Consider the following 25116-nt stretch of genomic DNA (forward strand, 5'->3'; position numbering starts at 1 on the left):
TCGTAAACATAAGCATAACAGTTTGTGTACTTCGAGAATGATTAAAAAGATCACTGTGGCTTTTGGCTCCTGAAGTATTTGGAAATTTCAAATGATGTCTGTGGCACAATCCCAAAGCAGGGTATATAGCTTGCTGGCAGCCTTGAAGGAGCAGCAGTAATGTATTGCTAAAACATTCAGGATTCGTAAAACATTCAGGATTCCTTTGCTTATTTTTCTTAGGGGTATTTGGGGGATTCACAGTTCTCTAGCAAAGTTTAGCAGCTGTGAAATCCCAATAACAGGAATAAGGTTAGTCAGCCAACAGAAAACAAATTCCAGCCAATAAGAAAAGCAAGAATGAAGAAAGTTAAAGTGAAAGCAAGTAAAGTGCATTTTTACGCATAGTTTTTACAGCTGTTATCTATGGATTGCTATGTAGCTACTAGCTGTCACATGAGAGAGGGGACTAAAAAGAGCATACAGCAACTTCTATGCACAGATACTGTTATAGATGGGATAACAAAAGGAATTTCATGAGTTACTTTAAAATGAGAGATGAATTAAGGGAACTTATAAAGGGCGAAAAAAAATATATTATATATACACATCCATATTTACACTGTATATATACATACACATATAAATTCACTTATCAGCCATAACATTATTACCCTGACAGGTAAAGTGAACATTGATTTATTCAGTCTGAACCAATAGAAGTGCTACTGTAGCTCAAATTGCTGAAACAGTTAATGCTGATTCCTGTAGAAAGGAGTCCGAACACACAGTGCATCGCAGTTTGTTGCGTATGGGGCTGCCATGAAAATCCCTGTCCACAGCTAAAAATACCTATAATGGTCACGTGAGCATCAGTGCTTGACCATGGAGCAATGGACCAATGTGGCCCTGTCTGATGAAATCACATTTTCTCTTTCACATCATGTGGATAGCCCAGTGGGTGGGCGCTGCTTACCCGAGTAAGAGATGGCACCAGGTTGTACTAAGGGAAGAAGGTAAACCAGTGGAGGCTTAAAGGATCTCCTATAGATGGCTTGGTGCCAGATCCCACAGCATACCTTTAGAGGTCTAGTGGAGTCCATGCCTTGATGAGTCAGGGCTGTTTTGGCAGCAAAATGGGGGACCTAATCAATAATAGGGGGATGGTCAAAAAGTTAGGGCTCAGTGTGTATATATGTACACACAATTTCTTAAGTTGGTAAACAAGCTACATAGCATTCCCCACCACCATTCATGTATAAGCTAAAGTACTCTATTCTGCAGATTGCCTGACACAGAAAAAGCTTTTAAGTAGCCTGAAGTTGGGGTCTTTGCTCACAAACCACTACAATTCAACCATTCAGTACTGGATATAGCCAACTTTTGTTAGATTTATATCAGTTATGTCCCCAGCTGCTGTTTTCATTATACACACTGTACTGTATTTCTCCTGAAACAGAGGACGACAACAAATGCCACCTACTGATAGAGGTGGCCAGAGGAGCACTGAAGGGTCAATACAATAATACTCCAAGTGCAGGAATCACTTCTGGCCACTGATAAGAGGCACAAGGGTTTCCCCATTTTTTTTTAACCTTTTACCAAACATGTGACATACATATTTATTAACATAACAAAATAAAGCAACATAAACACAATAAAAGACAACAAACAAGATGCAGAAGCACAGAGTGTGATGGAGAGGACATCACCTCACTTATTAGCTATATATAGTGCAATGCTTCTCCTATGCATACTGCAGTATAGAGGAAAGACTACCTGTACTTAAGGGCTGGGAGGGTGTTTGACTTGCTGGGGCAAACGCTCCAAAACTACTCGTGCCACTAGATTGTCCGAATGCATCAAAGTTTGCAAAGTCTGCATGGGAAGAATTGGGAGCTGCAAATTGTGGAGAACAGAAGGAAGAAAGCAAAAAAAACAAAACAAAAAAGGTGTTAATGAAGATGAGCAATATGGTAACAAAAAAACTGATAAATGGTTAAAAAAAAAAAAAAAAAAAATACTCATCAGCTAAACATACACACAGATAAAAATAAAAAGAATGATGTGACATGGCCCGACTTGTCCTGTCCTGCAGGAAATGACTGGCAATCGTGGATTTTCACATAAACCGGTTACACTCACCTTGGAAGAGACCCAGGTGCCATCATCAGGAAAAGATCCTCATTTGCATGGTCCCCAATAGTGAGAGGACCACATAGGAAAGCTTTACTGAGCAGCAGAATATTTATTTCCCACACAGAAACTTCCTTTATGCACACCAAATATCTGATATATATTTGATATATTTGATATAAGTAGTATTTGTATTGCCGCTAGCAAATAAAACAATGGTCTCCGTGCAGTATGAGAAAATGCAATTTAAGGCTCCGTTCACATCTAGGCGTTTTGGGGCGTTTTTGGGGCGTTTTTCTGCTCTAGGATCAGCTCTCAAAACGCCCAACAAGACAAATCCTATTCATTTCAATGGCCCCTGTTCACATCTGAGCGTTTTGACGCTGTATACAAAACGCCCAATGCTCAAAAAAGTACATGAGCTTCTTTTTGGGCAGATTACAGGCGTTTTCCATTGATCTCTATTCAATCTAAAAACGCCTGCACAAAAATCGCGGTAAAAATCGCGGTAAAATCGCGGTAAAAAAACGCCGCAAAAATCGCGGTAAAAAACGCGCGAAAAACGCTACGCTCAGGTGTGAATGTAGCCTTAGTGTAATTCCTGTGGGCAATAGTTTCTGATTCAGACTTCTAAACCATCAACAACCAATCTTGAGGAAAAGAAAAACAAAAAACACTTGCTGATTATGGGGGGGCCTCTAGACTCCAAGAGTTACACACAAGTGGAAAAGGTTAAAAACAGAAGTTGTCTTAAAGAGAAAAAAAAAAAAAAAAAACCCAAATTATTCTTAAAAATATTCTCTCCTTCCTCCTCCCACCTATCCTGCCTTATCTGGAGTAAAAAAAAAGATGTATACTTACCTTTTTACAATCTGCTCTGGTCACAAGATCCAGAAGCTCTGGCTCCCCTCTGGTAAGGAGGATAGGTAGGAGTAATGAGAGGGACATTTTTTAACCACTTAAGCCCCGGAGGCTTTGGCTGCTAAACGACCAGGGGGTATTTTGCGATTCGGCACTGCGTGACTTTAACGGACAATTGCGCGGTCGTGCGACGCTGTACCTAAACAAATCACCTGTGCTGTGCGCTTTTTACTTTTTGCGCTATAAAAAAAAAAAAGCGTAAATTTTGCAAAAATAACAATATTTTTCACATTTTTTTTATATGAAATTCCCCCCCAAAAAAATGTAAAAATCAAAATTTTTTAACATTTTCGGCCAATTTGTTTTATGCTACATATGTCTGGTAAAAAAAAAAAAAAAAAAAAAAAAAAAAAAAAAAAATCGCAAAAAGCGTATTTTTATTGGTTTGCGCAAAAGTTATCGCGTTTACCAACAAAGGGAAAGATTTTTTGTCATTTTTGCTGGTTTTTTTTTTTAACGCGTAATGGCGGCGATCTGCGATTTTTTTTGCAGTACTGCGACATTGGGGCGGACAGATCGGACCCTTGACTGACATTTGACACTTTTGGGGTTACCTGTGACATTTCTACAGTAATCAGTGCTATAAATATGTAAAAATACACTGGTAGTGAAGGGGTTAACTTTATTTGAGAGGGAGGGGCTGTGTGTGTCCCTAGGGGCGTGCTTTCTACTGTGATTGGCTGTGACTTGAGGTGTAAGTACACTGATCAACGGTTCTACACAATAGAACCGTGTGATCAGTGTTTTTACACCGAGGAGAATGACAGGCGGCGCGCGCTCGCTCCCCAGACCCTCCCAGGCTAGTGACGTTAATTAACGTCACTAGCCTGTGAGGGGCTGACCGCCGCAGTAAATTTACTTGCGGCGGTCGGCAAGCGGTTAAAGCAGAACTTTACCCTATAACAACTTGTAAAAAATAATGTTCTTTAGCAAGGAATATACTATACATTCCACATTATTAATTACGCTACCAAAATAAGTGTGCTGTAAACTGCCTCCAGCATTGCTCAAGCTTCTTCTTGCTGTCATTTTGCTGAAGCCCAGAGCCCCTCAACAGCAGTAAATTATAAAGTGGAGCTACACCCATCGATTTCACGGTTTCAAAAAACAGTTACATTCCTGTAATGTCGGGATTGTCAATTGTCACACTTGCTTGTGTCCAGGAAAACTGTCAAACCATCAAATGGCAGGTGTCCTAACTGATCACATGTGCAGCAACATGGCAGCTGCAGATTAAACAGAAGCAGCTTCCCTCACTGTAAGGGATAGGAGGGTTTAACTGCTTCAAGGCAGTCAGCAGATCGGCCTCTACAAACTCGACAGTGTTTAATAACTGGATTTTTGTCTTGCCGTAAAATCCTTTTCTCTGAAGTTCATGGACCAATGCAGTCTCTGTTCTTCATAACAGTAGGGTTATACTGCTCCCTATAGGAGTAGGACACTAGGCAGAAAAAATGTTCTGGCTACGCCTATGGGCAGTCCCAGGAGGTATACCCTCTCTCCCTGCTATAGGATGTCAGTTTTGTATCAAAGCTGTGTCAGAAAAAATACCAACCCAACTCAAAATAGAGGGGCGGGCACTGCGTCCGTCAATGAACTTCAGAGAAAAGGATTTTTACAGTAAGACAAAAATCCAAATGTTCCTCTATCGTTCACTGATGGACGCAGTCTCTGTTCTTCATAACAGTAGGGACGTCCCAAAGAAGTGCCATAAAACATGAGGGGTGGGAACAGCAGTAAATAATTCAAGGCTGAACCATAGCCAACCAGGCAACATAGGACTCATCAGAACAACAAGAGGAGACCCACCTGAAAAAAAACATTAAACACCCTTAAACAGCAGCCTGCAAAACTTTGCTGCCAAAGGAGGCATCTGCAGATGCCAGCACATCCACCTTATAAAACTTTGTAAAGGTATGAACAGACGACCAGGTAGCCGCCATGCAAACCCAAACCTGATGGAGAAAGGCCCAGGAAGCACTAAGCGTTCAAGTAGAATGCGCCTTAACAGGGAAAGTTGGAACCAGACCCTTAATTGAATAAGCCTGCACAACCGTCTGACTGATCCATCTGGAAATAGTCGCAGCAGACACAGGTAACCCTTTCCTTGGTCCATCTGTGAGTACAGAGAGAATACGACTTCTGAAAAGATTCAGTAGTCCCCAAGTACACCCAGATTGTCCGAACCACATCCAAAGTATGTAGTTCAAATTCCTTAGGATGTTGAGGCTTAGGACACAAGGAAGGCAACACAATGTCCTCATTTAAGTGGAAACTGGAAACCACCTTCGGAAGGAAGGATGAATCCGGATTAAGCACCACTTTATCCCTGTGAACCACAGGACGCCGCCAGTTCCGACACCCTGCGCGCAGAAGTAATAGCCACCAAGGCCACCTTCAGTGATAAGGTAAGGGGAATCTCCTGAGTATTTTCAAAGGGAGGCTTCTGGAGAACCGACAGCACCAAATTAAGGTCCCAAGGTGGCAACAGAGGTTGCACCGGCGGTGCCAAGTGTCGCACCCCCTGGATACGAAGTGTGAAGTTACGCACCAGGGAATGGGTGGCTAGTGGCCTCTGGAAGAAAATTGCCAAGGCCAAGACCCGACCCTTGATAGTACTCAAGGCCAATTTTTGATCAACTCCCCGTTGAAGGAAGACCAAGATCCGAGCCACGGAGTAAGAGCGAGGGGGAACCTCAACAGACTCACACCACGCAATATACGACTTCCAAGTACGATGATAGATGTTTCTAGAAGTTGCTTTAAGCAGAGTGGGAATCCCTGAAGAAGCAATAGCTGAATCTCAGTCTGGAGCTTTTGAAGTTTTTCCAGAGGAAGAAACACCCTGGCTGAGGACGAATCCAAAGTCAGGCCCAGATAGTCCAGTCTCGTGGAAGGAACCAGGGACGGATTCTGAAGGTTCGGAATCCACCCGAACTCCTCCAGAGTCCTCATGGTGATCTCCAAGTTTGTCACCAGCACCGTGGGAGACTCTGCACAGAGAAGTAGATCGTCCAGGTAACCCAAAGACCGATATCCCCTGCTGGCGTAACAACGCCAGGACCGGAGCCAGCACCTTTGTGAAGACCCGAGGAGCAGAAGCAAGACCAAAGGGTAGCGCCACAAACTGATAGTGATCTTCTCCCACGGGAAAACTGAGAAACCGTTGATGTCCTGCACATATCGGAATGTTAAGGTAGGCATCTTTGATGTCTATGGAGGCAAGGAAATTCCCCTGATGTAGGGAAGCCACCACCATGCAAATGGATTCCATCATGAATTTCTGAACTTGCACAAAGCAATTCAGCGCCTTTAGGTCAAGGATTGGATGCACCTTGCCTTCCTTCCTGGGGGCCGTAAACAGGTTTGAGTAAAAGCCCTAAAACTATTCAGAAGACGGAACTGGAACTATTACTCCTTGTTGCAACAGGTCCTGTGCCACCCCAAAGAGAGCCTGTAAGCGATCCGGGGATAGTCATACATTGGAAGGGAAAAACCTTACCGGCGGGACAGATCGAAACTATCTTGTAACCGAAACATATCACCTCATGAACCCACTTGTCTTTTATACAGGATAGCCACAGGTCCGGGAACAGGCAAAGACGCCCCCTCCCAGATACGGGTGAGGGCGCAGCTTCATGCTGAAGGGGTCTTATCCGCAGGTCTGGAGAAACGCGATTTCTGTTTGCCAGACCAGGGTCGCTTGGAGCCACCCAAGGAGGCCTTGAAGGACTTCGATCCTTTATCACTTGTCCCTGAAGGACGAAAAAGAAAAAACTTTGTGTGCTGAAAAGGAGGGACCCGGTCTTTGATGAGTGTCTTTACCCTTGTTAGCCTCATCCCCCTTCTTGTGGGAGAAAGGGTACTCTTACCCCCTGTAAGACCTTTGATAAGGTCATCAAGGGTAGCCCCCAAACAGGCGATCACCTTGAAAAGGTAGATCAGTCAAGGCCTTCTTTAGTTCTGATCCGCAGACCAGCAGTTTAGCCAAAGTATACACCGGAGGACCACCGCCGAAACCGACAGTCGGTCCAATATCGGAGCCGCATCCAGCGAGACATCGCAAACGAATTGCAGCCCCTGCAGCAACTGGTCCGTCCGCTCTACAAAAGGCAAGGGGAAGTTGTACCCCCTCCAGGTCACGGCGTAGTAACTTAGCCTATTCAGTCAAGATTTGTGACACAAGGGAAATAGTAAACACCGGTCTTAGTGCAGACCCTGCCAGGGAGTACATATTGCGGGCCACAGACTCCGCCTTTCTATCCGCCGGATCCTTATCCTCCACTGGGATCATGGTAGCTTTATTCAGTCTGGAGACCGGAGGGTCCACAGTAGGTGACACAGTCCACTTTTTAATAAAGGACTCCTCAAAGAGGTAGCATCTAGCAATCTGCTTAGGCACCCCAGGTGGACGCTTTGGGCGGTCCCATTCTTTTGTGACCATGTCAAAATACGCGGGAAGGGGGAAAACCTTTGCCACTCTGGATGGCTTGTGAGTGCCAAACGTAACCTGTGCCTCAGTCACAGCTGTGTCCTCCATTGTTAGGGTCTCACGCACGGAAACAACCAGTATGTCCACCAGCGCCTTTTCTTGAGCGGTGGCATAGGGAGAGGTGTCATCCTCACTATCAGAGGAGACAGGACGTGAGGCAGTAGACCCAGCAGGGAGATCCACGTCTGCGGTGGCTGAATCAGTTTCAGGATCTGATACATCAGATGAGGCAGGGGTAGTTGGGGGTCGTTTTTTGGCACCTCGCCCCTTGCAGGCCACCTCCACTAGGAACACAAAAGATTCCAAGACCGCCGACAGTGCATCTATGGATAGCTGGAATCTGGAGGGCCCTGCAGCCTCCTTGAGGGGGTCAGGTGGGGAAGAAAGTTCTTCAGGGTCCATGTTGCACCAGTGGAACCACTCAGCAAAAAGTTTAAAAAAATATTTTTTTTTTTTACAAGAACATCCCATGGAGCTATAGCGCCCCCCAAGAGGCCAGGCAGAACGCACTGAAGACCCCATCAGAGAGAGAGAGAGAGACCCCCCAGACTCACCACCCGCACCAGAAAGGCCCAGAACGTCTGTACAGCACGTGTCTGCAACGTTCTTGATCAGCAGAGAAAAACCTGAGTGTCAGCACCAGGGTATAGGGAGGGGATCCACCACCAAAAAAAAAAAAAAACACACCTCTAGGGACTCCAAGAACATGGCCGCCAGTGATTTTCCATGGGAATCCACCGCAAAATGGCCGCCGGGTGTACCAACATGGTCGCCGATCTTTCTAAGCACATGGGCACAAGAAAATGGCAGCCCCGGCCATCAAGGGGACCCCCAAGCCTCCTGGACTGGATCGACAGGAAGGGGGCCCTGGAAGTTACAGGTAAATCCCTCCCACAGGATCGATCGTCCAGCCCCCGGCGGCGCACCCCCCTGCCCTCACTGTCGGCCTTACTCTGGGTCCCAGCCCCCAGGGAATAGCTTCAAGCATCCCATAGCCCCAGTAGTGAGGGGGGGTGCGTGACAGGACAGAAGGGAACCCGAGGGTGCGAGGACCCAGGTCCACCCCAAAACCCACCAGGGGGAGAGGGAGGAACATTTTACTTACCATACCTGGAACAGGCAGGCGCCATCTCCTGACAGACCCTCTCTCTGCCGAAGTGGAGGGCTGTCGGCCAATAGGAATGCTGCAACTCGGGCCAGTTCCAGTTCGGTGGGACTATGTCATGGCCGACCTAGTGCGGAGCTGGGGACTGTGCGCGCTCGCTGGCCAGCTGGGGTGACCACTGGATCTATATATCCAGCCCATTGCCCAGATCCGGCTTAGTTGCTTTTAGATCTCACAGGGAAAAAAAAACGGTTTTTGAACTTAAATCTGCTTTAAAAGCAGAACTTAAAGAATTTTGGGGTACAAAAAAAAAACAAACACACTCACCTCCATGCTGTAGGATTAGTCTGATGCTACAGCAGTCACCCGCCGTCTCGAAGACCAAGAATTGAGCAATTACATGACCGCCAATTGTTCTCGGTTTTCTCAGAGAAGAGAGCAGTGACTGTCAATCACTGTTCTCTGCTCTGCCCCTCCAAGGCTCACTGGAGCATTCAATTGGAGAAGGGGGTGGCCGCAGCCGGCTTCACCTTTTAGCCACGCACTGAGAGCCAGTGCCAACTCTAAGTCAGGCAGCTGGGGGGATCCTGGTCGGAATTCTTTCTGGAGCGGCTCTTTGGCATTAGCCAACAGCAGGCTTTAGCCAGCCATTGGCTTATTCTGGGTCACAGGAGAGCAAGAGTGTACTACATGAACTATGACCACAATAACTCCACTTTCATTGAGGGAAAAAAAAACAAAGTCCCCAAGTGATCAATGCACATTGCATGGATTTTAAAAAACTTACAAAAATTCCTACTATTCGTTGCTGTGAAGAAATAGCTAAAATGTTTCACCATTACATTACATACATATTCTTAATGGGAGAGTCTCATTCATTATTAGTCAGCTGACGCACTTTGTGTGTTCTAATGAGTCCAATGTTTGCATCCCTTTAGAAGTGATTAACTCTTGGGGAGTATCTCACCAAAACCTACATTTCTTTTACAGGGGGTACCTACAATCTGACTTGTACCTTAGTGCAGACTTCCGGGAAAATCAGTGAGCTAATTATACAAGCTGGAAAATAAATTTTTGGAGGTTTCAATACACCAAATGTGTACAGAACGCCTTCATTTTGCATTGAATTTTAGAGCAAATTACAGTGCTGGAGACTGAAAAGGAAAGGTAATTTTTAAAACCATTAAAATTACAATATGACTTTTGTCACAAATATATATGCTATATTTTTTTTACGAAAGTGGAGGTGAATTTAGTGCTCTCTAAACATCTCACCTGCAGCAATGCTCCCCTCACTGGTGTTGTCTTCATTTTTTCTTTTACCTTTGACAGGCCTCTAATGACGCAACACAAGCACAAGGCCACAGTAGTTAAATCATCCTGGAACCAAAGCATGCCAAGAATGTACACTGAGCTGTGCATGTGTGGCTCATTGTATACTTAAAAGAAACATCGTTGGCAGGCATAATAAAGGCTTATTGCGGAAGAGGCATTGAGTATTTTCTGCAATAAAAGCCTTTCTTCCAGCAATGGTTCAATAATAGGCTACAGTTCTGTTTTATACATACTATAGCTATCAGTGCTCAGGTGCAGGCCGACATAGCATGGCTCAAAGGAACTACCAATGATATTAAATTAAAGAAGGCAGAGGCATCATACTTATATAGATTCTCTGGTTTAGGCAACCAGCTAATCTGTATATTAGCAGCCCTGGAAGTTTCAGAAACCATGATAAAGTTATTATACAGCAATAGTTATATAGTTAAATAGCTCTGTAACAGAAAACTAAATAGCTTTAAAGTTATAAAGTGTTACTAAACCAAGATCCTACATTCACTATATCTGGTCTCCTACAGTACACGGAAATGCAATTCTTTAGTAAAAAAATAAACTGATAAATGCCTTCTCATCAGCTGTATATAGCAATTAGAGCAATCTTGTGACTTGTATCAGTGAGTGCTGATAGTTTGTAGAAGGCGTTTTCATTTCTCCCACAATTGTCCCATCAGGCTTCCAGAACCTTAATGCTCTGTCTGAACATGTCTGGACAGTGCCGATTGGCCCTGTGCTGATCACATGTACCCTCCCAAGAAAAAAAAAAAAAAAGAAATCATCCATCAATCAAGATATGACATACCATCCACTTTATTCTTTTTTAATTACTGGGCATGGAGGAGGGAGGGACTGGGCTGTCATTTAGGATCTGTATAGACGCCCACATGTGTGAGGTTAATACCATGTGACCTGAATAGCTCAGCTAAAAACAGGAAGTGTCCTATTCAGCAATAGAGACCAAACTGAGCATGTGCAACTGAACTACACTTACTGTGCCTATCTGGACTTGTCCAGAGATAACTTGCAGGAGGGGGAGGATCTGTGCATACAGGATCACACAGCCTTTTTACACAATGCAGAGGATTAATCACTTACGTTACACAGTAAGACAAGCATGCTATCCTGCATCTATAGACATATTTTACTGTTTTGGGTTTAGTAACACTTTAATAGTCCTTTAGCCACTTGAAGACATTGGTCTACTAAGTGGGCCCTGGAGGACAGAGAAGTTTCTACCTTGTCAGCCTTTTTACCTCAGATGAACTATTCCAAAACCCGTCGGGCTGAGGAAACACCTGCTAAGATTAGTCCAATGGGGGTCATTCAAAAGATTACGCTTACATCGGTGATCAGTGGGAAGAATGCACCACTTACAGTAAGCTTAAAAGATCATGGGGTTATGCTATTGGCTCTGGCAAGTGAGGATGGACCTAAAAAAATGAAAACACTCTTACGTGGGAGATCAAACAGCCTCGGCTCAAGAACCTCCTATCAACCTCTGGTGAAAGCTTGGCTGAGAATGGCTTCTGTGTTGAGCAATACACTCTTCCCGCTTTCTGCCCAACAGTGTGTTACAGTTACGCTCGGTTCACCCTGTTGCAATGGCAAAGTCATGCGACTTCCTTTTGACTTGGATGCTATTTAGAAGCCTGCTCAAGGGCTGAAATTGCACCCAAGTCAGACCAAAGTAGTGCAGGAATCTTTCCTAAAGTTGGAGCGACTTGTGTTACATCAATTAAGATGGCTCTCATAGGAAAACATTGAACAAGACATGTCATGCAACTCACTTGGTCTCCCAAGCCAGATACCATGTTGTAGCAGTGTGAACCAAGCCTAAATCACTGATAGCTGCAATATAAACTTTTTGAAACTGTAGTTATGCAACTGTTCAGGTATCAGGAGCAACTACTTATGACTTAAAAAAAAAAAAAAAAAAAACAACACTGGATTTTTGTCTTACCGTAAAATCCTTCTCCCTGATGTTCATTGACTGAAACAGCTCCATATCTTCTTTGATCCTTGGGTTATGCTGCTCTCCATAGGAGTAGGACACTAGGCGAAGAAAATTTTGACTATGCCCATAGGGCAGTCCCAGGGGGTATATACTCTTGCTTTAGCTCTTCAGTTTAGTAACAAGCAATGTCGGAAGAACATAAAACCCAACTCAGTAGGGGGGCAGGTACTATGTCCGTCAAAGAACATCAGAGATTTTACAGTAAGACAAAAATCCAGTTCTCTCTTTCGTTCATTGACGGACACAGGTCCATATCGTCTTTGACCCTTGGGACGTCCCACAGCAGTGTCAATATCAGGGGTGGGAAGAACACAACAATAAACTTACTTTCCAAAGGCTAAATGTAGCCAACCAGGAAACAACTTAAGCTGACCTGGCAAAAATTTACACCCTCAAAGAGGACTAATTCGCTCTAACAGCGGCCTGCAAAACCATGCGGCCAAAGGCGGCATCAACAGATGCCAACATATCTACTCTTTAAAGTTTGTGAAAGTGTGCATGGACAACCAGGTGGCCGCCTGCAAACCTGCACCACTGATGCCAGATAACAGAAGGCCCAAGAGGCACTAAGCGTTCTCATATAATGCGCCAAAGAGGAAAACGGAGGGTCCTGACCTTTTATACAATAGGCCTGCACCACAGTCTGAATCATTCAAATGTAACAAAGGAAAAAAGACATCACTCAACTTACAGTAAATGAGTTTAATGCTTACTCATCATATTAAAGTTAATGTATTGGTGGGGTTTCCAGAGCCAAGTGGTAAATTCAAAGAAGGACAAAGGTAAAGGACCTAGTGTCCAAACAGAGGCTCCACAGGGAAACACTTTAGCTTCTAAGAACTTGCAAATAAAAATGTATTACATGTTAATAAATGTGACAAAGGGCATTCACCAAACCAAACATAAAAATGATCTATGACAACGTTGTCAGCGATTAGATATGAAAACAACCCAGGTACTCAGACATCCCTACATGCACAGACTGCCTGCCTGATCCATCGGAAAAGGTCACAGCAGACACGGTCAGCCCCTTACGGGAACCATAAGGACAAACCGGGAATCCGATTCTTTGGAACGACTCAGTCGCCACCAGGTACGCCCTAATTGCCCGAACCACATCCAAAGAATGCAAGGCATTCTCTGTAGGATGCTTAGGCTTAGAACACAAGGAAGGCAACACAATGCTTATATTTAAATGGAAACCAGAGACTACCTTAGGAAGGAAACGGTCAGGGACAAAGCACCACTCTATCTCCATGAACCACCAAGTAAGGTGAACAACAAGACAGCTGCCAGCTCCGACACCCTCTGTGCAGAAGAAAAAGTTACCACGAAGGCTACCTTCTGGGACAATGTAAGCAGACGAATCTTGCAAATATTTTCCAACGACGGTTACTAAAGAACCGACAGCACCAAGTTGAGATCCCACGAGGGCAACGGAGACCGTCCGGGGGCAGCCCAGTGGCGAACCCCCTGAACAAAGGTGCAAACCACAGAAGGCGTAGCCAAAAGAACCGAAGGAAGCAAACTGCCAATGGTCTTACTTTGCCCTTGATGGTACCCGAGGCAAGGTGCTGCTCAAAACCTCGTTGGAGGAAACCAACTCTGAACCACCAAAAAAGAGCAAGAGTGAGCACCAGGGGATTCACATCCGCAAAGTACGCTCCTCAAAGGCAATGGTAAATCTACCTAAAAGTAGATTTACTAGCTTGCAGCAGCATGGGAGTCACCGATTCAGACAACCCTCTAACATTCAGCACTTTGCTTTGACAGCCATGCCGTTAAAAGGCAGCGACTGTAAAGCAAGGTGGAAGATTGGCCCTTTAGCCAACAGATCTCCTCTAAGAGGAAGTTTCCAAGGAGCGTCGACGACCAACCGTAACAGATCTGCGTACCAAGACCGGCGAAGCCAGTCTGGAGCCACTAGGATGGCCGTAATCCCTTCTTCCTAGAGCCTACGCAGGAGTCCTGGCAGAAGTTCCAGAAGAGGAAAGCAAGATTTCAGACAACACCGGCCCCAAAGGAGCCACCAGTGCGTCTATGGTGTCGGCCAGAGTATCCCAAGACCGTGCCACAAACCCAAACACCTTCCCATGGAAATGAGAGGCCAACAGGACCAAATCGGGAGTTCCCCACCAAAGAAACCACTGATGAAACACCTGCGGAGGAGACGTCCAGTATATCGATTGGTAGTCTGGATTCTTCTAGAGGCCAGACCCCCAAACACAATCTGTGTCAAAATATGCCACCCCAGCCGGACAGGCTGGCATCCATGGTGACCACTGTCCATTACAGAGGAAGGAAGATTCAACCTATCAAAGCATCCGAGAGCAAACCACTGAAGCAGGGACCTTCTCGTACCACGGCTCAACCGGATCAGATTGTCTAGAGACTGTGGATCCTCGCTTCACATAGCAAGGAACTCACGTGGACAGATTTTGGAACTCCTCCCATGGGAAGAACACCCTGGCTGAGGCCCAGTCCAGAACAGATAGTCCAACTAGGTGGACGGAACCAAGGCCAATACCTAAAAATTAAATTTCCAAGCAAACTCCTACAGAATCCACACCGCAATCTCCCGGTTGTCCGTTCGAACAGTCAGAGACTCTGCTCGTAGAAGATGATCACCCAGGTACTCCAGTATCACAAACCCCCGCTGATGCAACAACGCCAACACTGGGACCAACACTCGTGAAAGCCCGAGGGGCTGAGGTGAGACCTCTTAAAAATGCCCCTTGCACACAGCAATCGAACGAAGTGCGCATGACCAACATAACGGAATATGACAGTAAGCCTTGTTAATACTGATAGAGGCCAGAAGACCCCCTTGAAGTAGGAATGCCACTTCTGTACGAAAGGACTCCATTCTAACATCTGTACCCAGACAAAAGGGTTCAAAAAACTTGAGGTCCAAAATTTGACGTACCTCACTTTCCTTCCTAAGACCTACAAACATGTTTGAATAAAAGCCATGAAACAAACATTCCGATTCTGAGACTGAAACAATCACCCCTTGTAGCAGCAAGTTTTTCACCGCCCCGAAGAGGCAGTCTGGGGATAAACGCAGGTTGGAAGGAGAGAACCGCACTAGAGGAGAATATTTAAGACTCAACCTTGTAGCTGGGCAAATCATTTCATGGACCCACCTGTCTGAGCCCAGGAGGTCCAGAGGAAGCAAAGATGTCTTCCCCCTCCCCCAAACACAGGTGATGGCAGAAGAGGCCTTGTCCGCAGGTCTGGAAGAACCCGCTCTTGGCATACCAGACCAAGTCTGCAAAGGAACCTCCGGGGAGGCTCGAGCAGGCGATTCCCCACAAAGGGAAGATCACACAAGGCCTTCTAGACAGCCTGGTCCGCAGAGCAGTGTATTAGCCATATCATGCACCGAAGGATCATTGCTGCCACTAACAGCCCAGAGACTAAGGGAGCCACATCCAAAGAGGCAGCAGACGATCTGCAATCCCTGGACCAAAAGACCCACCGTGACTGTTAAAATGGGCTGGGGAATGGAAGGGAACTCGGGGGTCCGTCCACCCCAGGGAGGGGCCCACATCCACTCTGAGAGACCACAAAGGGAGAGGGGGGGACACTACTTACCACACCATGGAACCGGTTGCGCACCACTCTGGGCAGACCAGCTCATGGAATGGGGGGTGCTGCGACTCTGGCCGTGGACCAGGGCTACGAGACCTTGCGAGGCGTTTAACTCACCAGTCAGCCCATGCCCAGTGGAGCTATATCTCTGCTGACCTAGCACAGGGCTGAGGCCTGCACGCACTGGCTGGCCAGACTGGGAAGACCGTAAGGATCTAGGATATCCAGTCCGTCACCCAGTCCAGCAATTGATTGTAGCTCTCACAGGAACCAAATTTAATGTTGTTCTCACAGGAACAGAAATGATAAAAGAAAAAATTCAGTTTTAAAAATGAAACAATGCCAGAACCAGAGATCCCAGCAAGGAACTAGGTCCTTACTCCTGACTAGGCAGAAAAAACTGAAGAGCTAGAGAAGGAAGTGGGAGTATACCCCCTGGGACTGCCCTATGGGCGTAGTCAAATTTGTTAACGCCTAGTGTCCTACTCCTATGGAGAGCAGCATAACCCAAGGGTCAAAAGATATGGAGCTGTATCCGTTAATGAACAAAAGAGTAAGGGGCATAAAAAACACCTTTTTTACATGCATACAGCAATTATTTTCAAGCCTCCAAAAGTAGTTCTATTTCAGTCTATGTGGTCAGAAACATAGAATGTGTCGCAGATAAGAACCATTTGGCCCATCTAGTCTGCCCAATATATCTGAATCCTATGAATAGTCCCTGGCCCTATCTTATATGAAGGATAGCCTTATGCCTATCCCATGCATGCTTAAACTCCTTCACTGTATTTGCAGCTACCACTTCTGCAGGAAGGTTATCCCATGAATCCACTACTCTCTCAGTAAAGTAATACTTCCTCATATTACTTTTAAACCTTTGCCCCTCTAATTTAAAACTGTGTCCTCTTGTGGTAGTTTTTCTTCTTTTAAATATGCTCTCCTCCTTTACAGAGTTGATTCCCTTTATGTATTTAAAAGTTTCTATCATATCCCCTCTGTCTCTTCTTTCTTCCAAGCTATACATGTTAAGGTCCTTTAACCTTTCCTGGTAAGTTTTTTCCTGCAATCCATGTACTAGTTTAGTAGCTCTTCTCTGAACTCTCTCTAGAGTATCTATATCCTTCTGGAGATATGGCCTCCAGTACTGCGCACAATACTCCAAGTGAGGTCTCACCAGTGTTCTGTACAGCGGCATAAGCACTTCTCTCTTTCTACTGCTTATACCTCTCCCTATACATCCAAGCATTCTGCTGGCATTTCGTGCTGCTCTATTACATTGTCTTCCCACCTTTAAGTCTTCTGAAATTACTACTCCTAACTCCCTTTCCTCAGATACTGAGGTCAGGACTGTGTCAAATATTCTATATTCTGCCCTTGTGTTTTTACGCCCCAGGTGCATTATCTTGCACTTATCCACATTAAATTTCAGTTGCCAGAGTTCTGACCATTCTTTTAGTTTTCCTGAATCCTTTTCCATTTGGCGTTTCCCTCCAGGAACATCAACCCTGTTACATATCTTTGTGTCATCAGCAAAAAGACAAACCTTACCATCGAGGCCTTTTGCAATATCACTTATGAAGATATTAAACAAAATTGGTCCCAGTACAGATCCCTGAGGTACCCCACTGGTAACATGACCTTGTTCTGAATGTTCTCCATTGACTACAACCCTCTGTTGTCTGTCACTCAGCCACTGCCTAATCCACTCAACAATATGGGAGTCCATGCTCAATGACTGCAGTTTATTGATAAGTCTTCTATGTGGGACAGTGTCAAAAGCCTTACTAAAATCTAGATATGCAATGTCTACTGCACCTCCACCGTCTATTATTTTAGTCACCCAGTCAAAAAAATCTATAAGATTTGTTTGACATGATCTCCCTGAAGTAAACCCATGTTGTTTTTCATCTTGCAATCCATGGGATTTAAGATGTTCCACAATCCTATTCTTTAATAGGGTTTCCATTAATTTGCCTACTATTGATGTCAGACTCACTGGTCTATAGTTGCTCGATTCCTCCCTACTACCTTTCTTGTGAATGGGCACGACATTTGCCAATTTCCAATCTTCCGGGACGACTCCTGTTACTAAAGATTGGTTAAATAAATCTGTTAATGGTTTTGCCAGCTCACCACTAAGCTCTTTTAATAATTTTGGGTGTATCTCATCAGGACCCTGTGACTTATTTGTCTTCACTTTAGACAGCAATCTTAGAACGTCTTCCTCTGTAAAGACACATGCATCAAACGATTCATTAGTCATCCTTTCAAGTGGAGGTCCTTCTTTTTCTTCTGTAAAAACTGAACAGAAGTATTCATTAAGGCAGTCGGCTAGCCCTTTATTCTCTTCTACATACCTTACCTACCTTTGTTTTTAATTTAGTTATTCCTTGTTTTAATTTCCTTTTTTCATTTATATATCTGAAGAATGTCTTATCCCCCTTTTTCATAGACTGAGCTAGTATTTCTTCTGACTGCGCTTTAGACTTATAACTTGCTTGGCCTCTTTCTGCCTAATCTTGTAGATTCCCTTATCTTCATTGCTCTGGGTTTTTTTATAATTACAAAATGCTAGCTTTTTATTTTTAGTGATTTGGGCCACTTCTGCTGAGTACCACAGTGGTCTCTTCCTTTTTTTGCTTTTACTGACAAGTCTAATGCAATTTTCTGTTGCCTTCAATAATGCACCTTTTAAGTAGTCCCATTTCTCCTGGACTCCATGTAATCTGTTCCAGTCTGATAAGGACTCATTTATGACTAATTTCATTTTTGAAAAGTCTGTTTTTCTAAAATCTAAAACTTTTGTTTTTGTGTGGTGTGACTCTTTCACAGTTCTTATATTAAACCACACTGACTGGTGATCACTAGATCCCAAGGTTTCGCCTACAATGACATCATATACCGAATCCCCATTTGTGAATACCAAATCCAAAATGGCCTCCCTCTGGGTTGGCTCCTCAACCGCTTGTTGCAGAGACAACCCCAGTAGGGAATTTAGAATATCTGTACTCCTGGTAGAACTTGCTATTTTGGTTTTCCAGTTTATATCTGGAAGATTGAAATCTCCCATAATGATAACTTCTCCTTTCATTGTCATTTTAGCTATTTCTTCAACTAGTAGATCATCTAGTTCTTTAACTTGACCAGGTGGTCTATATATCACACCTACACGAGTTACTGCATGATTAGCAAACTGCAACGTAACCCAAACAGGCTCTATGTTGGCCTCACCAACTTGTATTAGGTTAGATTTAATGCTATCTTTCACATACAGGGCCACTTCTCCTCCTTTCTTGCCTTCTCTGTCTCTTCTGTATAAAGAGTACCCTGGTATGGTTATGTCCCAGTCATTTCTTTCATTAAACCATGTCTCCGTAACAGCCACTAAATCTACATTCTCAGATGCCATTATTGACCCAAGTTAATTGATTTTCTTTACCTAAACTGTGAGCATTTGTAGACAGGACTCTGAGCTTATCATTTCTTAACCTCTGTGCTTCTGACCTGTTCTGGCATTGTTTCGGGGGGCAATTGGACTCTTGTATTTCCACTCTTTTGCCCCCCCTTGCTAGTTTAAATACTCTTTCACAAATTCTTGGAGTTGTTCACTAAGTACATTTGTTCCTTTGAGAGAAAGATGCAAACCATCTTTTTTGTACAGTTCCCTTCTATTCCAAGTAGAGCTATCATGAGAAACAAAGCCAAATCCTTGCTCTTGACACCATTTACTAAGCCATATGTTGAACTCCTTTTTGCGCCTCTGCCTATCATTCTGAACATTATGCACAGGCAGAACTTCAGAAAATGAAATGGTGGATGCAAAATCCTGTACGTCATTACCAAGTGTGATAAAAGATTTTTTCACCTCTGACACTTCATTGCAAGCCAGGTCATTTGTCCCTAGATGGACAAGAACATCCACGTCCCCTTCCTGCTTTGCTTGCTTAATATTAATAATACGTCTTCTATCTCGTCTAGCAGTAGCACCAGGGAGACATCTCACAAAACCATTTTCTTTAAGCTTAATGATTTAGAAGCTGCACAATTACATTTTTGGTTTTGGGATTAATACTGCTTTATTCAACCTCTCAAGCAAAACATGGCCATACTATTTGGGTATTTAGACTGTCGTGGGTGCTGCAGCTGTCTGAAACACAAAAACCGTCAGGGAAGTGCACTATCCACACTAAGCAGGAATCTATTGATTTCTCTTGTTTGGCTCACAGAGCTGAACTAGAGAAATTTTAAATTGCATGGCTAGGTATAGTACGTGCAGGTCTAGTAGAAAGAGTACAAAAATAAACATGTGCAGTGTCTCACAAGAGTGGACTAATATTTAGTAAAATGGCACAAGATAATATAATAGGATGAGAGAAAGCACTAACATGTTATAAACAAGATGTGTAAATGAGTTAAGGAAGCTAACATTTAATATACATTCAAGAAAACAGACCGAGAAATCACATGAAATTAAAAAGACACCAACATCTTCTTATTTTCCCTAGCAACTGGCCAACATCCAGACCAGTATCTGACACCACGGCTTCAGATATCCTGAATTATGCAGCAATTCCTTACATTATTAAACCTGTTCTTGACCCAAAAGAAAAACTAGACATTATGCCTTAGAACTACAGATAAAGTACCCCTGTAAGTGGTGTGCAACTTACAGTGACCAAATAAATATTGTTCTGGCCTAAAAAACCAAACCTGCCTATAAAAATGTGGGCATATAAAACAAAAAATGAAAACCTTTATTGATACTACAGCTAAAGAACAGACTAGAACATTTATTTATTTAGATTTGTGTATTTAACTAATTGCCTTGAGTTTAGCATTAAAAAAAAAAAAAAAAAAGTACAAATTCAACCCAAATAAGGAAAGTCACATTTATAAACCTCTAACTTTTTTGCAGCTCGAGCAATTTTCATTTTTTGCCCTAATGTGCACTTTTGGCCTTAGGATTACCTAAAATCCCAAAACATAATTTTGGATAAGCAGAAGGCCTGCAAAAATTAAAAGTTAGTAGTTGCGAAATTTTATATCGTAAGAAAATTGCACAACCAAACCTATATTTTCAGTAAAAAATACAATAAAAAATACATTTAAAGTAACAAGTAAAAAGTTTTCTTTTTTTTTTTTTTTTTTAAACAAACAAACATGTTATACCTACCTCTTCTGTGTGCAGGTGGTTTTGCACAGAGCAGCCCAGATCCTCCTCTTCTCGGGTCCCTCTACTGTGCTTCCACAGCCTCTCCCTCTTGAGTGTCCCCACATCAAACAGTTTGCTATGGGGGCACCCAAGCCAAGGCTCCCTGTGTCCATTCCGGTCATTATGAGATTTGTTTTCTGTATTCTGCAAAAAACATGGTGGATCCTGTTCTCTATCTCCACCTTCTGTTCATGTCCCCAATTCAGCTAGGGGTTTTGCAGATGTAGTGGCAGCTCTGCACATGCTCAGTTTTCAGTGACTTTCTACCCTAAACATTTCCTTCCTATCACATCTGAGCAGCACGTGATTATGGAGAAGCACATATGGGTGTTGTATACACAGTGGTAAATAACAGCTCACTCCCTCCCTCCTTCTTACCCACTAACCAGCTAAACACTATAGGGGCAGGGAATTAAATGTAGATTAATGGAGGCTTGATCTCCCTCTTATTCTAAGACACAGGCTGGGAGGGCCTGACACAGCCTGTGACTGGCAGAAATCAACCCACACCATGTGATTTCCACAAAATAATAGATTCCATGTCAAATATATATTTGTATGCCAATTTAAAACAATTTATTGATATTTATTTTTACTCTGTATTCCAAAGGTGGTTTTATTTTGAACAAGTGACCAGCAGCAGACGACTAGAAGCTCCTCCTGCTTAGGTTTTCCTGCAGACAGGCTGGGAAAGCTCTGGGTCATGTGACAGCTGTATATGGTTTTGGAAAAAGGTACTTCGATTTTTTTTTTATATATATTTACAGTGCTATTAACCACATACAGAAAAATAAGGGACAATGTACACAGTATGTGTTTAGTATCACTTTAACCATAAACAATGGCCCCAGAATAATTTCATACTTCTGCATACATACCTAAATGTGTTGTGTAACTTTTTATTTCTGTGAGCATGTGTGGGTAGGTGTGTATTTTATTTTTACATATGTGCATTGGAGCGGTTTAACATTTTTTTGTTTTCTTTGATTGTATTCAATTATTTTTAAACTTCACTTTAATGCTGTAACAAGGGTATAATACAATATTGTGCAGTAACAGGTTCTCTGTATGGAGACATCAAGGCTCTATTAGACGCCTAATGTATCTCACCTGCAATAATCCTGAGCTGACTGAGGACAGACAGTCCCTGATCAGCGCCTATCACAGCAGCTAGCTAGCTGTCATTTGACAGCTGTAAACCCAGAAACACTTAGAGCAGAGAACAGAGGTGAGATTAGGCATTGTGCCAACCACTTGCCATTCAGAAACAGCTTTCTGTGGTCCCAGGCTTCCAGGAGATATGGGAGAATCTGGGAACCCAAACTTCCACCAAATGTAGAAGTGACTGGGCAGCTTTAGAGAACCTAGATATCTTCCTTAATATAAAAGCTACTGATAGTCTACATTAAAGTCAGGAGTCTGAAAATAAAATGTAAAACAAATTCAGCAATGCAAGCCTGGCGAGTCTTTGCTATAGGAATAGAACTGTCTAAAAAGAATAATACAACTAATACGACAGTTTCCAGCTTCTTTCATTTTTGGGATTTTTTTTTGTAAGAATAGTGCCAGTAATTTTAGTACAACACTTCTTGTACTGCTCTTCCAGAAGTGATAACTATAATTCTTACTTAAAAAGGTAACCTCTGAAACTCACCCTTTACCTCAATTAACCACTTAAGGACCAGTCCAATTTCTGACACTTCTTGTCTACAAGTTAAAATCAGTATTTCTTTTTTGCTAGAAAATTACTTCGAACCTCCCACAGCGGTCTTACAAAGACAATTTTTTTTTCACTTTGTTAAATTAAAATAAAAAACAGTAAAGTTAGCCCTTTTTTTTTTTTTTTTTTTTTAAATGTGAAAGATAATGTTACGCCGAGTAAATTGTTACCTAACATGTCATGCTTTAAAATTGCACACGCTCATGGAATGGCAACAAACCTTGGTACTTACAAATCGCCATATGCGACGCTTTAAATTTTTTTGCAGGTACCAGTTTAGAATTACAGAGGAGGTCTAGTGCTAGAATTATTGCTGCGATACCTCACGTGCGCTTTAAACACTGTTCAGATACATGGGCACGACTTGCGTATGTGTTCGCTTCTGCGCGTAAGCTCGGAGGGACGGGGCACTTTACATTTTTTTGGTTCTTATTTTACCATTTTTTATTTTTACACTGTACCTTAAAAAAAAAAATTGATCACTTATTCCTATTCCAAGGAATGTAAACCTTCCTTGCAATATAAAAAGGTAGGACAAGTCCTCTTAATGTGAGATCTGGAGTCAAAAAGACCTCAGATCTCACATTTACACTTAAAAGCTATTAAAAAAAAAAAATTGGCCCTTTAAGGCCGCTGGGCAGAAGTGACATTTGACTTTCCTCCGGTCTTCCAAGAGCATAGACTAGAGTGGGGGAATCCGATCGTTTTCCCCGCTACGGCTCTGGTAAGCGGGGAAAACGATCGGGGAGGGGTGGGCACCTCCCCTGCCACCAGAAAAGTGATCTTATGGCGAATCTGCCTCTGGGACAACTTAAGCTAAAGCAGACCCCCCGCTCTGTAAAAAAAAAATATACCGGGGTTATGGTAGCCATCTGTTGCCATAACTCCGGTATTTAACGTCTAAGTGGCAACATAAAACACGGCGGGTGGTCCAGAAGTGGTTAAACTAGCAGAGCAAACACTTAGCCTAAACCTAAGCCTTTAACCTTTAACACTAAGGCCTCTTTCACAAGGGCGTTCAGCATTTCCGTATATCATCCCATTTTTTTACGGATGATATACGGACATAATGTATGTCAATGGCATTGCGGATGTCAGCAGATGACCATCCGCTGACATCCGATTTGCGTCCTTTCAGCTCTGTTCCGTTTTTTGGAACGGAACAGTACCCTATTTTTTCTTCCGTTTAAAAAACAGAAAGGACGCTAAATCGGATGTCAGCGGTGTCATCCGCAATCGCATTGACATACATTATGTCCGTATATCATCCACAAATGGATGGGATGATATGCGGACATACGGACCGGATGACACAAGTGTCATCCGTGTCCATTAAAAAAAAAAAGTGCCAGAGCGGATCGCAATACGGTCTGCTCCGTATGAAAGAGGCCTAACCCTAAACCCACTGAGGTGATAAATGTTTAACACACAGATAAATATAATCATGGCGATATACTTGGCATAAACCCTGTAGAAAATGTAATGTGAGAAAAGCCTCCATTTAAAAAGGGTCAAATAACTGATCGATACTGAAAAACATACACCAAAAATAAAATAGTTCAGATACTATAATAAATCAGTGTATAGAAAACCATTTCTTGACCAATAGTAACAATGTTAATTCATATTCTCCAAAAAAGAATCAATTGTGCCACATACCTGTGTGACTGTTGAAGTTTGCAAAATTGGCAAAGTTTGCAGTGGCAGCTTGCTGAGGCGCAGGCGTAGCGAAGATGTCTCCTCCAAGGTCACTCAGAAGGTCAAATTGCTTCTTCTCTTGATGATGATGGTGATGAAGATGATGATGAGGATGCTGCTGCTGCTGCTGGGGCACCTGATTGCGAGCCACAACAGGAGACTGAAAACGAGACCTCTATTAGCTGAACAGAAATCCATTTAAACATTTAAGCCGTATTCTTACTGGAGACACATCAGTGGGAACTGCAAGCTCCACTGTGAAACTCTGATAGGTAGTGCTTTAACAGCAGAAAACTGCCTTAACATAGAAAACATTTAACATTTGAGATTTTGCCCACAGAGAATCACCAGTGCCTTGCAGTACTAGAGTTTTAAATTTAATTTGAATCAGGTGCACTACATGCTTCAGATTGTATGTTCTCCCCGTGTTCTTTCATTTCCTTCAGGGGTGTCACACTGGTGGCCCTCCAGCTGTTGCAGGACTACAAGTACCATCATGCCTCTGCCTGTGGGAGTCATGCTTGTAACAGCCAGCCTTGCAATGCCTCATGGGACTTTTAGTTCTGCAACAGCTGGCGGCCATCAGTTTGACACCTGTGCGGGCAGTGATGCTCGGGACATACTGGTTTATAAAACGGTCATCTACCAAAAATGGCACTAAGTTTCATAAGAGCTCTTCAGGTATACTAGCTTGTCAAATCCACTAGAACAAAGACTAAAGTAAAATGAGTCAAAGAACAGCCACACTAAGCTAGGATCTCCACAAATTCTGTTATTCCTAGTTTTCTACTACTCTATGAATATGTCAATGTCAAAACGGAGCAGCTTGTGCGGTGAGGTTTGGAACACGGTTTAATGTTATTGGAGATTGTAGCTTGATATCCGGCCATGCCATTCTTTGGGGTCAGAG

At 43.3% G+C, this 25116-nt stretch overlaps 1 protein-coding gene across 8 annotated transcripts in view; it reads right to left on the reverse strand.

The window, feature by feature from the left end:
- The window catches only part of AGFG1 (ArfGAP with FG repeats 1), a 165322-nt gene that overhangs the window by 40250 nt on the left and 99956 nt on the right, over positions 1-25116 (reverse strand). For 4 of the 8 annotated variants that reach the window (XM_082249600.1, XM_082249597.1, XM_082249598.1 and 1 more), the window contains exons 5-6: positions 24168-24366; positions 1759-1878 (exon numbers count right to left, since the gene is read on the reverse strand). In XM_082249600.1, coding sequence (XP_082105726.1) covers positions 1759-1878; positions 24168-24366 — 319 coding nt within the window. The remainder of the gene's footprint in view (positions 1-1758; positions 1879-24167; positions 24367-25116) is intronic. The other 4 variants (XM_082249601.1, XM_082249599.1, XM_082249596.1 and 1 more) reach the window with 3 other exon arrangements.

Source organism: Pelophylax lessonae, assembly GCF_965119305.1.
Source record: "Pelophylax lessonae genome assembly, chromosome: 3".
Lineage (NCBI taxonomy): Eukaryota > Metazoa > Chordata > Amphibia > Anura > Ranidae > Pelophylax > Pelophylax lessonae.